The following is a 16,606-nucleotide window of genomic DNA, read 5'->3' as shown; positions in this document are numbered from 1 at the left end:
AGTTGCTACAGGAGGACACGCCCCTTGCTCTGGAGCAACCTGTACAGCGAGTGAGCCGGCTGAGTCAGGGAAAGGCGTTAAGGTTCGATTTGTCCAACACTGATCAGTAAGAAAGCAAGTAGAATCAGACCTGAGAGGAAGAGATTAGAGTGAGTCGATTGCTCTGGTTTTGCCGAACCTCCACCCACCTCTCCCGGTTGCCCTCTAGAACGCTTAGCCATCCTTATCCACTTGTGCTGATTCTTCAAATGCCTTGAGAAACATTCCCTGGGCCGGGTGTGGTGGCGCACGTTTATAATTCCAGCACTTCAGAGGCTGAGGCAGAAAAAGAAAAAAAAAAAGAAAAGTCTTAAAGCATCACCACCAGACACCTTCCGTGGCCACTCTCATCCTCACTGAGGTCAGCCCCTCTGCTCTACAGACAGCAGCCAGGGGCACCTCGGACTCGCCTGAGGAGTTGCTCCTAAGCCTCTCTGTCCACTCTCTGCCCCAGACCTGCACAGTTCGAGGCCTGGCTGCATGGCCTTTTCCTTTGAACTCAAGAATGACCTCTCATCCCTTTCTGGAGCAGCAGCACACTCAGGATCAGGCTCCGGTCTCTGGAGAAAAGCAAACATCAACCAGGGCCAAGTAAGCGCCACAGAACTTACTCCTTCCTCCCAGTTTATGAAGAGGGTGTAGCAGATGGTCGCAGATGCATGCACTCCTTCCTTTCTCTACCCGTCTTTCCAGGAGATGACTAGCCCATTAGCAACGGTGCTCCCTGTCTGGAATGTGTGTTATAAAGTTGGTCCACAGGTGAATGCTCTCCCCTCCTAACTCCTTCAAATGCCACAGCCCCCTAACCTCGCTGTCCTCCCGGGTTAACGTCTGTCTAGGACCTTCCATCACAGTAGATGAGGGCGCGGCTGCCTAGCGTATAGGTTATCCATGCTTAGGAAATGTCAGCTCAGACTAGGATGCATGGGACAAGAGACAAAGGCCAGAATGTACGGGCCATTCACTCCAGGAGTACAAACAGGACAGGAATAAGGACAAAGTCAGCCTTCTCTTGGCCACCCAAGATCTAGGGCACTCCAGACTGATCAGTTCCTAGGACCAATCAGATCTGTCTGGAGCTAGCAAACTTTCCCCGCTCCTAACAAAGAACCTGATTCCTATCCGACACCAGGGACTCCCTCACTTCACAAGCAGTCTGGGCACAAGGAAAGGGACAGGGCGGTGGTGACAGTGACCCAGCAGAGTCAGCCAGGCCTAGATCCTTTGTTCTTGCTGCCCCTGTGATCCTCATCCCACCTGTCTGGGCCTCGGTTTTCCCATTCATTAAAATAGGCATGAGGCACCCCTGAGACATCTCCCTCAGGTCAAAACGAACAAAAATGACAAGCAAGTACTGGGCCCTGGGAGGAGGGGCTGACCCCAAGGGAGCAACTGGGAAGGCTTCCTAGAGGGAGTGGGCGGAGGTCCACTGGGTTAAGGATCTGCCCGATGGAAGGACGCCGCTCCTCTGCAGGCAGGTTTGCCCTGCAGTCAGCTGACAGTTCTTCCCATCCTGCTCAACACAGCAGGAACTCAAAGGTGGCACTCGTCTTCCATAAAGCTCTTAGAACAGAACCGCGTAGTTAGCGCCACGAGTGGTCCTCCTGGACGAGGTTGTTATTAGTATTTGTTGAAGGGCCCCAGTCATCCCCGCGCGAACCGCAGTCCCTTCCTGGAATAGCGATAATGCCAAGCCTGATAGATTACACACCAGGTCGGACAACGCAGGAAGCCCGTGCCCGCCCCCCAACCCGGGAGGCTTCAAAGGATCCAGCCTGCGCTTCTCAATGGACTCTGCCTGCGAGGGGCGGGACTCGGCGCGACCTCCCGGGCCGCCCTGACCTCAGGCTCCTCCTCCAGCATGACTCCCCGCCCTTTGCACAGTCCTGGGAGAGGCGGGGCGGTGGCTGGGCCGCCGCAGACAGCCAAGTGTAGGAAGCCGGCCGGGAGGAGGAGGAGGAGGAGGGGGAGGAGGGGCGTGTAGACTTTGGAGACTGAGCGCGACAGGGTCGGGAGCCGCGGACTTCCCCCCAGCAGTACAGAGCCGCTCCGCCCCGGAGTGACGCCCTCCCGCCCATGGGCCTGGCCCGGGGCAACCGGCGGGCGGCGCGGAGGAGGTGGCGACAGGTGGCGCGCAGCAGGGCCAGAGCCGGGTCAGGCCATGGCCGCCTCCGAGCGGCTCTACGAGTTGTGGCTGCTCTACTACGCGCAGGTGAGCCCGTCCCGCCCCTGGTCCGCGAGGCCCCCAGGTCCCCGCGCGCTGTGCCAGCTGCACCTGCGTCCGGCGCCCCCACTCCCCTGGGCCGCAGATAGGCGCGCGCACGCGGGGCGCTAGTCCCGCACACACGTGCGTGCCCCAGGCCGGCGGGATGTCTCGGGCATTCATGCCAGGGGCAGTGTTCGCGGGCGCGCACTGTACCCCCAAGTCCCCCAGCGAAACCGCGCAGCCTCAGTTACCCTGGCATCATAGTCATTCCTTATCCCTTTCACAACTGGGAAACTGAGTCCTGGGGAGAAAGGGACTCAGTTTGCATGTAGGCTGTTTCGCCTGAGGGGCGCATTTACGATAAGTGGTCGCGGCTAGAATGTCACGTAGGCTGGGGGACCCGGCAGGTGCCACTCCTTACTGTGATCAAACGTTAGTCGCCTCAGACCCCTCCGGAGAAGTACTTAGTGCCGAACTCTTGCTGTGCTTGAGGCAACCCTAGTCCACCTCCACTCTGCAGTGGGGCAAGGTTGTCGTCGGGGCTGAAGCCAGGAAGGAGGTCTGACAGGGACCCTCGGGCGGGACTGTGACTCTTGAGATTCAAACTCAACGTGACTGTCACATCTAGAAGCCCCTTCTGCACTGGAAGCAGGGAGTGATCCTAGGGTCACGCCTCCCTCCTTGCACCTGCTTGGCACTAAGTGCCTAGCTCAGGTGTGCCCTGGACACAATGGTCCATTGTGTGTCCTTAAACAGCTTGTCACTGGGAGCAGGGATGTGGGGGAGCTCATGCTCAACCTTGGCCCTCTGACGAGGCTGGCTGATGGTCTCTTGGGAACATAGGGTCTGAGTCTTAGGAGTCACAGCTTCTTTATTCTCCCTGGGCTGGGGGATCGTAGAAGAGTCCCTCCTAGAGTCCCTCCTAGAGTAATCAGCCCAAGCTCATTGCGCCTTTAAGCCTCACAGTCCCTGTCTGTAAAATCAACACGATCTTGCCCTCAGGCCACCTGGACTTTGTAGAGAGGGGGCCACTATGGCTGGTGTAGGTCAGAAAAGCCTGCCTTGGCCGGGCGGTGGTGGCGCACGCTCTCGGGAGGCAGAGCCAGGCAGATCTCTGTGAGTTCAAGGCCAGCCTGATCTACAGAGCGAGATCCAGGACAGGCACCAAAACTACACAGAGAAACCCTATCTTGAAAAAAAAAAAAAAAAAAAAAACCCAAAAAGAGAAAAGCCTGCCTCCCCTGCACTCAGCCTCTGTGTCTCCATCTTAAAGGAAGATGACCAGGTGAAGAGAGAGTAAACCAGGTGGTGAATCCAAAGAGATGTCACTGTTGGGTTTTCAGGCTGGGTGGTCGGCTGCTGGAGATGCCCTGGTCCGGCTTTCATAGTTGCCAGGCTGAACTCTGTATGGTGATTCCATGTTAGCACTCCTGTCTGCTGTGTGCCCACCTCCTCCCAGACAGCCTCTTAGAGTAGGGCGTAGGTGGGGGGCACGAGCTGGCCGCTTGCAGTCTTGGAAGCCTGGACAGGCAGGGGGCAGCCTGGGACCGAGCCAACAAATCAATCCAGGATGTGAGGGCAAACGCAGGAGTTGGGTGGGGCCAGGCTGCCTGAGGAGAGGAAGCCAGGCAGCCTCCCAGTGCAGCCTTCCTGCCTGCTCCCAGAACACTGTCCCACCCCTTGGTGCTGGGTTCCGAAGGAGAGATAGTGCTGCTGGGGACCCATTATGTTTGTGTCCTGGGGTGTGTAAGGCAAGCATGGAGCCGATGGGTGTTAAGAGACCCTCAGAGCTCAGCGTGATGCCGCATGTCTGTGATCCAGCATGAGAGAGGTTGAGGCAGGAGGATTGCCAAAAGTCTGAAGCAGATCTGGGCTACAGACTTTTGAGACTTGTCTCAAAAGGAAAGAAAAGAGACCCCTTTTGTCAGTCACCAGCCAGCCAGCCAGCAACACAGGGGGCCCCTCCCTTCAGAGTTACCTACCATCTGCTGGCAAACCTGTTTCCCCAGTTGTGGGTCTGGGTGAGGACAGGGGGAGGCACCCCAGTTCCTGCCCTTCCTTCCCCCTAAACGACCCCAGATTGCCTGGACAGACATGCTTCCCCTCACCTACATGGACCCTGCCCTCTTGGTGGGCTCTGGGAGGACATGGGGAAGGGGCAGTATCAAAGTGCCCCTGGAGATTACTTAGTTGGAGTTCCTCAGGGTTCTCTTGGGGAAACCAAGTCAAGGTCATCAGGAGAGTTCCTTCAGCCACCAAAGCTTGAGCATGTGGTCAGGAAGCCTCAGGTGGATCTTTACCTGGGACAACACCTGTAGTTTCCTCTGCTTATAGCCTATTTTAATCTTCACCATGCTTAACACAGCTTCTAACATTCAGTAAGTGTTCCCGGATGTTAGCCGAATGACTGGATGAGAAGATGCCCAGGGTAGTGTCCGATCGGGAAGTCAGCCCAGAGCAGGCACAGTTGGGATTTTAAGGGCTGAAGGCCAGGAACAACAGGAATGAGCACAGAGCAATGGAAAAGACAAGAAGCAAGCTTTCAGCCAGGCATGGTGGCACGGTGTGTCTGTCTGTGTCTGCCACCCCACTTCGCCTTTAATCCCAGCACTCAGGAGGCAGAGGCAGGCAGACGTCTGGTGAGTTCCTGGCCAGTCTGGGCTACAGAGTGAGACCCTGTCTGAAGGAGAAGCCGCAGCAGCCAGTTGTCAGGAGTAGGGAGCAATCCGGCATGGTAAATGGTGGAGCTCACCTACGGACATGTCCTCAAAGAAGAAATGGGAGACACTTGAGAGGGCAGGGAGACTGGGACAGCACCTGGCCGGCTGGCATTTGGGAAACATGTAAAAGTTAATGCAAAATAACATGTAACTGAACAGCCCCTTTGCAGGCTGGAGCAGTAGTGTTGCTCACTAGCCCTCCACCCAGCTCCATGGGGGAGCTGAGGGTCACAAGAGTGTGGCAGGACAGGAAATCCAAGCTGAATTCCAGTTATGCCACTGAGGAAGGACTCAGAGGTGATGTCCGAATAGTTCTTTAGTTTTGCTCATTTTTTCTCTCTGGTCTCTTATCCTTGTTCCGTGAGCTCTCTCCTGCCTCATGGAAACTTGACCAGACCTCTCTGCTCCTCTAGATCCTTAGCCGGGTCCTAATTCTTCCTGGACCTCAGTTTACCTCGTGTGTGTGTGTGTGTGTGTGTGTGTGTGTGTGTGTGTGTGTACATATACACATATGTGTACATACATGTGGAGGCCAAAGAAAGACATCATGTATGTGGGTGTTTTACCTGCATGTATATCTGTGTATCATATACATGGCTGGTGTTCACGGAGGCAAGAAGAAGGCATTGGATCCCCTGGAAATGGAATTATAGACAGTTCTGAGTCACCACGTGGGTGCTGGGAATTGAACCCAGGTCTTCTGGAAGAGCAGCCAGTGCTCTTAACCACGGAGCCATGTCTAGTCTTCCCCCTTATTTATTTATTTAGATAGTGTCTCACTCTGTAACTCTTGATGGTCTGGAACTGATTCTGGCTTTGGAACAGGCTGGCTTTGAACTCAGAGATCTGCCTGTCTCTGCCTTCTGAGTGCTGCATCTAATTTCTAAAAGCACATTTCAAAAGTGTATTGATTTGTACGAGTGAGCACACATATGCTACAATGTATGTGTGAAGGTCAGAGGGCAACATCCAGGAGGAGGTCTAACATGTTGGTCCCAGGGATTGAACTTAGGTTGTCAGCCTTGGTAATAGGTGCCTTTACCTGCTAAGCCATCTCACCAAACCTCCGCTTTATTGATTGAGCTCGACTGGCCTGTGAGCTTAAGGGATCTGCCTATCATCATACCCCACTCCTCTCCCCTCCCCCCAGAGCTGAGGCTGTAGATGCAACCCTGGCTTTTCTGGTTGCTGGAGAGTCTAAACTCATGCTTAGACAGCAGGCACTTTACTGACTTAGTCAGATTCCTAGTTCTCTCATTTACTCTCTTTTGGTTGTTCTTGGGTTGGTTGGTTTGGTTTGGTTTGTTTTTTGAGACAGGGTTTCTCTGTGTAACAGTGCTGGCTGTTCTGGAACTCGCTCTGTAGCCCAGGCTGGCCTCAAACTCACAGAGATCCACCTGCCCCTGCCTCTCAAGTGCTGGGATTAAAGGCGTGTACGCCACTGCTTAGCTCTCATTTACTTCCTTTAATGGGCAAATGTACCCAGCTCGTGGTCCCTTTCACACCTGAGGGGCACCTGGAGTTTCTTCCTCCCTGCCAGTGTTGCTAAGGCAACTGAAGGAGGAGGAGCTTTACTGATAGAAAAATGAGCACAGAGCCTGGGGTTGGGGGGAAAGGCTGGTACCCTCGGGGTTGTTATGACAACTGAGGAGCTGATGGGGAAGTGCGGGATCCCCATGGAAACAGGGTCAGTTACTATGGGGACCATGGCAGGAGATTCTCAGTTTCCATAGTGATGGGACCAGGAAAATGGCTAAGGATTGAAGGGTGTTATGGGGACTCCTCTTAGTACTGCTTCAGGTAAGGGGCCAGAGACTGGCCTGGACACCTGGGCACTTACTGTGCTCAGTTGCTTCTGCTCCCTGGAAAAGTTCCAGCTTCCAGCTTCATCCCGTGGCCTCCAGTTCTTATGATGTAGCTGGAAGCCACCCTTGGCCTGGCATTGCCTTCTCCCACTTAATGCTGTAGGAGGACTTTAGGGTTGAGAAGCCATCTTGTCCAGACCTATCCAACCCCATTTCTTCCTGTTTGTTCCTAGAGGTGGGCATAGCTCTGAGGGATCACCCAGGATTGAACTGTGATCCCTGGCCCTACTGCTTGGAGCTCTTTCCTGGGGATCACACTCTACCTCCTCTGCCTAAGGCAGCAAACTGGGAATTGCCCTGGAGGCCTCAACTCTTGACTGAGCCACGGGCTGCCTCTTGCTTTCACTCATAGACAGGGATGGGGGGGTGTCCTAGACTGCCAGGAATTTGAGCTGACCAGAGCCCCCAGCCTGAGCCCCCAGCCAACCCACCCTTTGCAATGCTGGATGATGCGGCTGCCACTGAGCAGACTGTTTCAAAGAGACAGTTGAAGCTGGACGTGGTGGTGCAATCTTTTAATCCCTGCATGTGAGGCAGAGGCAGGCAGATCTCTCTATGAGTTGGAGGCCAACTTGGTCTACATAGTGAGACCCTTCTCAACTCTCCCCAACCCCACAAAAAGAGATAGTGAAGCTCAGAGAGTTATATTTAAGTAACAGGCTACCCAGTGTTTAAACAGGGCCTGGGTTCCAAAAATACCCTCAGCCACCATTTCCACAAGTAATCCCTACCCATTCAGCAGCAGTGAATTGTGTCTTCAGAGGGTTCTGATTCTGACTGAGGGCATTTCTGAAGAGGACACGTGGGAAGTAAAGTGTGTACCGCCCTGTGGGATGGGAGCAGCAAGCCACACCCTTGGGCAAGTGGGTTTGGGGATCTGAGGCTGGGGATGAGGGCACCACCTATGCAGAACCTCATGTTGGAGCAAACCAATGGATGAGCAAAGATGGAGCCTGTGCCAGAGCAGTGACTGACAGACTCAGTGGTGTGGTCATGTCTGCTGGAGGCTTGCACTGGCCTTAGGCTTGTCCACACAGCTTCAGAGGCAGTGTGGTGGCAGGCAGCCTAGCGACCCCGACTCTCTGATAGAAACTCCAGTGCCACATGAGCATGCCCTCAGCCCACCAGAGTTACCTCTGAGTTCGTGTGCCTCACTAGTTCTTGGGAGTTCTTCCTCCTATTATCCTCTGAGTATATTCGGGGCTAGCTGAGGACAGATTGGGGTAATGGTTAGTTGTATCCATCCTTCTAGGGGCAGTGACCTCTATTTTCTCTCCTGTAGCAAGACCCAGGTATTCCTTCATAGGCTGAAGGGCTCTTGGGTGGGCTTGGCCTGTGTGGTTGTTCCTCATCTGTCCTAAGGTACCCTTCAGAACTAGAAAGGGCTAGAGGAGCCCGGGAGGCAGAGGCTCTGAGATAGGAGCACGGACCTCAAGCTCTGCAGCCACACTTTCAGGCTCTGGACCCTGTCACAGGCAACACAACCATCCTGCTCCTGACCACTGCCCTGCCCTACCTGCACACACACACACACGCACGCACGCACGCACGCACGCACGCACGCACACACGCACATGCAGGCTTCAGCAGAGACTCTGATATTTAGCACTATAGCTTCAAACAATGGAATCCAGGTCAGAACTGGCCTGAGGCATCCTAGGGAGAAGGAGTGAGGCCCAGAAGAGAGGGGCTGGCGGCTACTCCTGTCACTTGTTCTGTGCCTTTGACTCTTTCGTGCTCCTTCAGAATCCATGAAGCCTGCCTTGATTGGCCTAGCCCTCAGCTGGCTCAGCCCATTCAGGAGCGTTTCCAGGACCAGACAGGCCAAGGGTGTGGTTCGAGGGGTAGAAAGCTGGTGTGGCCATGAGGAAGATGGAGATTCCTGCTTAATTACCCCACGCCCGAGTCATTGAGGCAGTAGAGTAGGGTGCAAAAGTCTGGGCCACAGTGTAATCAGGGGACAGAAAGCAGGCCCTGGCTGTACCAGGGACCTAGAGGGCTGGGCTCAGCAGTTGGGCCCTCCTTCTAGGCGTGGGGAAGAGTCAGCTGGGGAATTAGGGACCCAGATTTTGGGTTAGACTGGTTTGACTAGGGGTAGTTAGGGATAGAAGAGGAAAGACAGTGTTGGGTGTGTGTGTGTGTGTGTGTGTGTGTGTGTGTGTGTGTGTATGTGTATATGTGTGTGTGCGCACGCGCGTGTGCATATGTGTGTGGGGGGGGTGTGCGCGCGTGGGTGTGCGTATGTGTATGTGTGTATATGTGTGTGTGCGTGTGCGTGTGCGTGTGCGTGTGTGTGTGTGTGTGTGTGTGTGTGCTGGATGACTTACTCTCTGCTTATTTTCTGAGACAGAGTCTCTCACTACACCTAGAGCACATAGATTTCCCCTGGCTGGCCTTGGAGCTCCGCACACCTGCTAGCCTCTGCCTCCGCATTGCTGAGGTTAGAAACATGTGCTAGGCCTCTGTATATGGTGCTGGGGGTCAAAACATGGTTCTTCATGGTTATATGGCAAGCATTCTGTCTGAGCCATCGCCCCAGCCCAATGTTGGGACATTTATGAACCAGAAGGGTTCTATGAGGCCACTGAGGCAGGGGTCAGGTTCCCTAGCCTAAAACAAAGATCTGGCTGCATTATCTCGGAAGGACTAGCCGGGTGCCGAGTCTTCTCTGAGGTGTCCCACTTCTCCAGCTGTAATGGGTTCGGAAGAAATGCTCTAGAAGCCTGCTGTGCTCAGATAAAATGTTGAGAGGGTCACCCTAAAGGGGGAAAGGTTACTCTGGTTCGTGCTTTTGGACATTTCAATCTACGGTGGTCTAGTTCTGCTGCTTTTTTTTTTTTTTTTTAAGATTTATTTATTTATTATGTATACAGAAGAGGGCGCCAGATCTCATTACAGATGGTTGTGAGCCACCATGTGGGTGCTGGGAATTGAACTCAGGACCTCTGGAAGAGCAGTCGGTGCTCTTAAGGACCTCTGAGCCACCTCTCCAGCCCACTCTGCTGCTTTTATGCCTATGACAGGACAGAAATATCATGACAGAGGAAAACTGCTTTACCTTATGTCAACCAGAAAGGGGGGCCATGGGCGGGGTGGCGGAGACTACACACAGGCCAGTGGTAAGTGCACAGGGACAAGATACAGCTCCTAATGGTGTGTCCCAGTAGCCCATCAGATTATAAACCTATCAGTGGATAATCCACTGATATGGTTAGAGCCTTCCTGATCCAATTACTTCCCTAAATCCCCACTAGAACACTTCTACAAAAGAGACCAGGCCTTTAACACAGGAGCCTTTGGGGTAATCCCCTAGATGCAACCTGGCCTTCTCAGGTGGTTCAGAGTCTGGGCATCTTGGTCTTCCTGCTGGTTGATGGGGAAGGAGACTTTCAGGAAGCCTTGGAAGTCTCATTGATGTCCTGCTTCTTGATGTCCATGGTCCCTTTCTGGGTTGCCTGAGCTTTGCAAAAAGAGCTGGGCTGTGTAGTGATGCCTGTAACCCCTGTTCTCAGGAGTGGAGTCTGGACTTCAAGAATAGCCTCAGCTACCTAGAGAGTTCAAGGCTTGCTGGGGCTATGTGAGACCCTGTCTCAAAAGCGGGGGAAAACAGGCTGGGAGAGATGACTCAATGTTTGTTTCACAAGCTTGAGGACCCATGTAAAGCTGGGCATGGCATCACATGTCTGTAACCCTAATACTTGGGGGCAGAAACCAGTAGATCCTGGGGACTCTCTGTCTAGCCGGTACAACCCAAATGGTGAGCTCTCCTTCAATGAGAGACCTGTGTCAAAAATATAAGGTGGAGAATGATAGACACATACAGCTATTTCTGGTCTACACACACACACACACACACACACACACACACACACACACACACACACGCTTTCTCTCTCTCTCTCTCTCTCTCTCTCTCTCTCTCACACACACACACACACACACACACACACACATACATGTATGCTTTCTCTCTCTCTCTCTCTCTCTCTCTCTCTCTCTCTCTCTCTCACACACACACACACACACACACACACACACACTATAAATAATAGGTAACATGGGCAAGGAGGGCATCTAGACACAGTGGATAGCTGCTCCCACTAGGTTTGGGGGGCCTGCCTGCCCCGCTCTGCTGGCATCCATCCAGGTCAGGGCGGGCTGCATGGGAGGAGATACACCATAGGTGGCCTAAAGGAAGGCAGCCTGTATAACAGTGGTTCTCAGTCTGTGGGTCTTAACCCCTCTGGGCTTCAAAAGACCCTTTCACAGGCATTACCCGAGACCACTGGAGAACAGATGTTCGTATTCTGATTCATAACAGTAGCAAAATGACAGTTATGAAGTAGCAATGAAAATAATGTCATGGCTGGGGTCAGCACACCATGAGGAACTGTGTTAAAGGGTACAGCATTAGGAAGGCTGAGAACACTGCTCAGTGAAGTTTCCGCAGATCCTTAGGGATGAGGTCCCTGCCCCTAGGAGCAGTCTTTGGCCCTGTGGGCACGACTGAAGTGTGCCATCTTGTCCGTCTCCACTGTGGTTCTTGTCTCCTCTCTAACTTGGGAAAGGTCATTGCTCTCTGGTGGCAGCTGCTTGGGCGCCAAATTGGGGGAGGGACTAATGTACAGGCCAGGTCCCACTTCCATGTCTTGGAAATGGCGTCAAGTTAGGGCAAATGAGGGCGAGTGGCTAGCTGTCTCACTGAGCAGAAGACCTGTGGAATCAGGTGGGTGGCCAGGTCCTGGTGAGGAACAGAGATATGGGAAGTCTTGCATATTTTCCCCTAGGCTTGAGGTCTTGAGCCAGGTTGGGAAATGTGAGTACTTTAAATGAAGGTTACTTGGCACCCTAACAGCAAGGATGGCACCCAGGGCAGGATGACCCCCACCCCGTGCTGCAGGCCCTGCCCATAATGTGTTTGTAGCCCTGGGTGCCCCAGGGCCCCCTCCACATCCCTGCGGTCTGCTGGGAGGAAGCGGCTGCCCTCCCCCACCGTGACTCTGCGCTTCCTGCCCCAGCCAGGGTGGAGGAAACGTTTTTTCTGTTCACACCATAGTTTCCTTGGCGGTGCCCATACACTGGCTCAGCCACTACCCACCCCTCTTGTCCATGGAACCAGCTTTGGGGCCTGGGGTCCAGGTAAAGAGCAAGGGTGGATGGAGGTTTCAGGTCAAGGGTGGGCTCTTGTGCAAGGATGCTGTAGTGTTTTGAGGTGTGTGACTTGGGTGCCTATCCAACAGTGTGTGTGCATCCTGGTGCACATATAGCACTGGAAGGTTCTCAGGAGGTGGCGGCTGCAGAACTTGGAGAGGGTGGCAGGACAGGACACATCCCAGAGCTCTGGCTAGAGAGCAGGTAGCTACTGAAGGGGAGATCGGCAGCAGCACTAGTGTGGACCATAGCCACACCCCACTTAAGCTCCTCCTCTGCCTGTGTCAGGTCTGTGTGGGTCCCAACCATTAGCATGGTGGGAACAAAGCCTGAAGGTTGGACTTAGAGAAGCAGATGAGGTTCTGGAGGTGACCTGTTGATACCACAGTCCTCTGGTTCTGACCTTCCAAGTCCGTGTCCTCCAGGACCCATCGCCATCTCCCTTCCTCCAGCCCCACCACTCCACCTATAACCCACCTGCCCTTGTGCGCTCCACCTGTCAGCACCTGTGTGTTCTCTCTTCACTGAGAGTCTCTTCTCTCATTCTCTCGAAATCTTTTGTCAACAGAAGGACCTTGGCTACCTGCAGCAATGGCTGAAGGCCTTTGTGGGCGCCTTCGAGAAGAGTATCTCATTAACCTCCTTGGAACCTCGAAGGTAAAGCTGGATTTGCATAGAGGTCAGGGCCAGGCAGGTAGAGCTGTCCTTGGCTCTCGGCAACTCTCCCTTCTTACAGGCCGGAGGAGGCTGGTGTGGAAGTCCCCCTGCTACCTCTAGATGCTCTACATTCGCTAGCGGAGCAGCTGGACCAGGACGACCTGGAACAGGCCCTGCTCCTGCTGAAGCTCTTCATCATTCTCTGCAGGTGACTTTTCCCTAGTGCCCTTTGAGGGTGGCCAGAGGCGTGGGTGTGTGAGCCAGGGAGTGAGGGAGACCTGGGACATTAGAGTGACCTCTCTTGTTCTTCACCCCCACCCCAGGAACCTGGAGAATGTGGAGGCTGGTCGGGGCCAGGTTCTGGTGCCCCGAGTGCTGGCACTGCTCACTGGATTGATGGCTAAGGTGAGGGGCCTGCCTGGGTAGTGGAGACAGCTACTGCAGGTACGGCTGGCTGACCCCCCTTCTCTCTCCCCACACTTCAGCTGAAAGGGTCCTCATCATCAAAGGAAGGCCATGGGACCCAGCTGGAGAATGTGGCCCTGCATGCTCTGCTCCTCTGTGAGGGGCTCTTTGACCCCTACCAGACCTGGCGGCGTCAGCACAGTGGGTAAGACCCAGCCCTCTGGCACGGAGACCTACCGGAGGCCAGGGAGACCTACCAGAGACCAGGGAGACCAGGGAGACCTACCAGAGACCAGCGAGACCTACCGGAGACCAGGGAGACCTACCGGAGGCCAGGGAGACCAGGGAGACCAGCGAGACCTACCGGAGACCAGGGAGACCTATCAGAGGCCAGGGAGACCAGGGAGACCTACCAGAGACCAGGGAGACCTACCGAAGACCAGGGAGACCTACCGGAAGCCAGGGAGACCTACCGGAGGCCAGGGAAAGGAAAGGGGTGGGGTGGGACCATTGGTCCCACGGGACTAGCCTGTGTGCAGGCTGGAGGAGAAGGGCCTGACCAAGGAGAGGTAAGAGTTCAGCCGATAGATCCAAGTGCGGGCTTCACCCCACCTCTCCCCACCCCCACCCCCAGGGAAGTCATCAGCTCCAGGGAGAAGAGCAAATACAAGTTCCCTCCTGTCACTTTGCCCTGTGAATTTGGAGCCTTCTTCCAAGGTCAGTCTCCAGTCAGTCCTGCCCCCAAACCTGGGTTCCCTTCCTGTAGTTCCCTGATGCCACCACTAGACAGGAACTCCTTGGTGGTCTGGCCTGGGAGGGACACTGGAGCCTCTAACAGCCACGTGGGAGTTCGGGGTAGAGAGAAGAGAAAGGACATGCTTGGGCAAAGAACTTTTTTCCTAGAATGGAATGAGGACTTTCCATGGGGGGGGGGGTATTGACCTGTCCCCGGAATTGCTCATCTTCCTTCTCTCCTGGATGCTCCCAGACACTTGTCCCTGTCCAGTCTCTCTGCCCGGGTTGCCCCCACCTAGGCTCTACCCTCCTCAGGCCCCTCTCTACACTAGCTGTCTCCACCTACTTCTTCACTCCTGGAGGAGTGGGGTCCAGAAGCCCCTCTGCCCATTTGTTCCCCCTGGCTTTTCCATTCACTGTTTCTTCTGCCCCGGGTCTTCTCTCTCACTGCAGGGGCAGCAGGCAGCACTTGATATGGTCAGAGCAGGAAGTAACTGGACAGACAAGCAGGGCTGTGGGATCCTTTTGGCTAGGTTAGCAAGTCAGTTGTACCTGACCCAGGAGGGGAAGTCCTGGGGGAGCAGCCCTGCCTCCATTTCCTACAGCCCAGGCACTCTAAGGACCCCCTAGATTTGTTTCCTCCCACTTGTAGGACCCTTCGGGGCGGCCTGATAGCCTCAGGATTGATTCCCATGCCTCCCCACTTCGTCCCCAAATCCCTGGAATGTCACTAATTATTCCTTCTCAGGGTATTGACCCGTGCTGCCCTCTCCCCTCGGGGCAATTTATTCTTAGGCCTTGCCCCCACAGCCCCACTGCAGGGAGGCCTCACCCCCCAGTCCTACCTGTGCCACACGGTGTGACTCAGGCCCGGACCTTCCTGCTCTCTGGGTTTCACTTCACTTCCTGACGCCTTGTCCAGCTGGAGCAAGGCCACATGTGAGGCTATGAAAGCCCCTGGAAGTCCCCAGTCGGGGAGGGGAACTATCAGTGCAGTTGATGCAGCCTGGTCCCCAGAGCAGAGCCCCAGAGCTCCCACTGTCACAGTAGGAGAAGGAACGGATTTGCATCTTAGAAGCTAAGCCCTGTGTCTCTGCGGGGAAGCGCAGTGGCTGTGTGTCACTCTGGGACACTGTCACTGTTGGACATAAGGAACTAGGAAGCTGCCTAGGCTCTCAGGGCTGGACCATAATCCCTCAAGAACCACTTTAGTAGCTGGGTGGTGGTGCAGCACTCAGGAGGCAGAGGCAGGCGGATCTCTGTGAGTTCGAGGCCAGCCTGGGCTACAGAGTGAGTTCCAGGAAAGGCGCAAAGCTATACAGAGAAACCCTGTCTCAAAAACCAAAAAAAAAAAAAAAAAGGGTTAGGGATTTAGCTCAGTGGTAGAGTGCTTGCCTAGCAAGCGTAAGGCCCTGAGTTCGATCCTCAGCTCAAACAAACAAACAAACCAAAACCCCACTGTAGCCCCCCATCCTTCTATCATACAGCCATGTCATTTTAGACCCATTAAAGGGGGAAGTTTCCTGCCTCGAGTTTGGACACTTGCTAGGCTCAGCTTCTACCCCACCCCCCATGCTGGGATAGCCCACCTCTTGTGCAGTCCTTTGGCCCATAGCCCTACAACCTTGGTGACATTGTCCTGCTCTGCCCACTACCAGAGAGCCTGCAGGATGCAGGCTGTTTGCCTCCCACGTTGCTGTTGTGGCTCATCCACCTCTTTGGTGCTGTCCTTGCAGGAGGGAAGGTATGTTGGGTAGCGAGCCTGTGGGCCAAAGGGTGGCCTCTCAGCACCTTGCTTCTAGGTGACTCCGTTGCCAACTTTCCTCGCCCGCAGGAGAACGGGCAGATGGCTGTGAGCGCGGGCTCTGTGCAGGGCCTGCTAGGTGTGGTGCGGAGCTGGGGCCGCGGCCTGAGCCAGGGCCTGAGCCAGGGCCTGCTGGCTCTGCGGGCCCTGGTGGGCGCAGTGCACGTCCTGCATGCTAGCCGAGCACCGCCCCGAGGACCGGAGCTCCGCACCCTGCTTGAGGGCTACTTCCACATTCTTAATGCTGACTGGCCGGCTAGGCCAAGCTCAGGCCCTGAAGAGGCCCTTGTCACCCTGCGGGTCAGCATGCTCGGTAGGTAGGGTTCCCAGGCCCTTGGGGAGGGGAATGTCCATGTGCTGGTGGGAAGCAGGGCTGGGCACCAGGAGAGGTGGGGTGTTTAAGAATGCTGGTGGGGCAGTCTGACCTTGACCTCACACAGATGCTATCCCCATGATGCTGGCATGTGAAGACCGGCCAGTGCTACAAGCCACCTTCCTCAGCAACAATTGCTTTGAACATCTGATTCGCCTCATCCAGAACAGCAAGGTGGGTGGAGTTTCGCCCGCGGGGTGGGAGGCTTGGGGAGAATCACATAGACATCCCAGCTTGCTGTTGAGCAAACTTGGCTCTGGCCTGTGTTCACTGGAGGGCCTGGGGCTGGGCAGGGTTTGTCCCTTTGGGGTTTGGGCCCCCAAAACCTGACAGGAGAACTTTGACTAGGACTCAGCGGGACATTTCTCACAGGTGCGGAGCCCTGGCGGCTCCTCCTGTCCTACTCTAACCTCTCCTCCTCCCTCCTCCTCCTTTTCCTCCTCCCCCTCCTCCTTTTCCTCCTCCCTCTCCTCCTTCCTCCTCCTTTTCCTCCTCCCCCTCCTCCTCCTCCTCCTCCCCCTCCTCCTCCTCCTCCTCCCCCTCCTCCTTTTCCTTCTCCCTCTCCTCCCCTTTCTCCCCCTCCTCCTCCCCTTTCTCCCCCTCCTCCTCCCCTTTCTCCCCCTCCTCCTCCTTTCCCTCCTCCTCCTCCTT

General features: G+C 55.0%; 2 protein-coding genes across 3 annotated transcripts in view; one reads left to right on the top strand and one right to left on the bottom strand.

Annotated features, from left to right (window-relative positions):
* Ccdc12 (coiled-coil domain containing 12) overlaps window positions 1-2,195 on the bottom strand; it is a 58,465-nt gene extending 56,270 nt beyond the window's left edge. The window contains exons 1-2 of one of the 2 annotated variants that reach the window (XM_036191790.1): window positions 1,751-2,195; window positions 189-599 (exon numbers count right to left, since the gene is read on the bottom strand). The gene's annotated coding sequence lies outside the window, so the exon portion shown is untranslated. Of the gene's footprint in view, window positions 1-188 lie in introns of both variants that reach the window. The other variant, XM_036191791.1, reaches the window with a different exon arrangement.
* Nbeal2 (neurobeachin like 2) overlaps window positions 1,965-16,606 on the top strand; it is a 32,507-nt gene continuing 17,865 nt past the window's right edge. Inside the window, exons 1-9 of the mRNA XM_036191786.1 lie at window positions 1,965-2,251; window positions 12,550-12,638; window positions 12,718-12,846; window positions 12,962-13,043; window positions 13,124-13,248; window positions 13,678-13,760; window positions 15,437-15,522; window positions 15,613-15,895; window positions 16,023-16,129. Of these exons, the coding sequence (XP_036047679.1) occupies window positions 2,201-2,251; window positions 12,550-12,638; window positions 12,718-12,846; window positions 12,962-13,043; window positions 13,124-13,248; window positions 13,678-13,760; window positions 15,437-15,522; window positions 15,613-15,895; window positions 16,023-16,129 (1,035 nt within the window). The 5' untranslated portion in view covers window positions 1,965-2,200. The remainder of the gene's footprint in view (window positions 2,252-12,549; window positions 12,639-12,717; window positions 12,847-12,961; window positions 13,044-13,123; window positions 13,249-13,677; window positions 13,761-15,436; window positions 15,523-15,612; window positions 15,896-16,022; window positions 16,130-16,606) is intronic.

This window comes from Onychomys torridus, chromosome 7 (genome assembly GCF_903995425.1).
Source record: "Onychomys torridus chromosome 7, mOncTor1.1, whole genome shotgun sequence".
Taxonomy (NCBI): Eukaryota; Metazoa; Chordata; class Mammalia; order Rodentia; family Cricetidae; genus Onychomys; species Onychomys torridus.
Note: the sequence above shows the minus strand (reverse complement) of the source record. Positions and strands in the feature narration are given on the sequence as shown.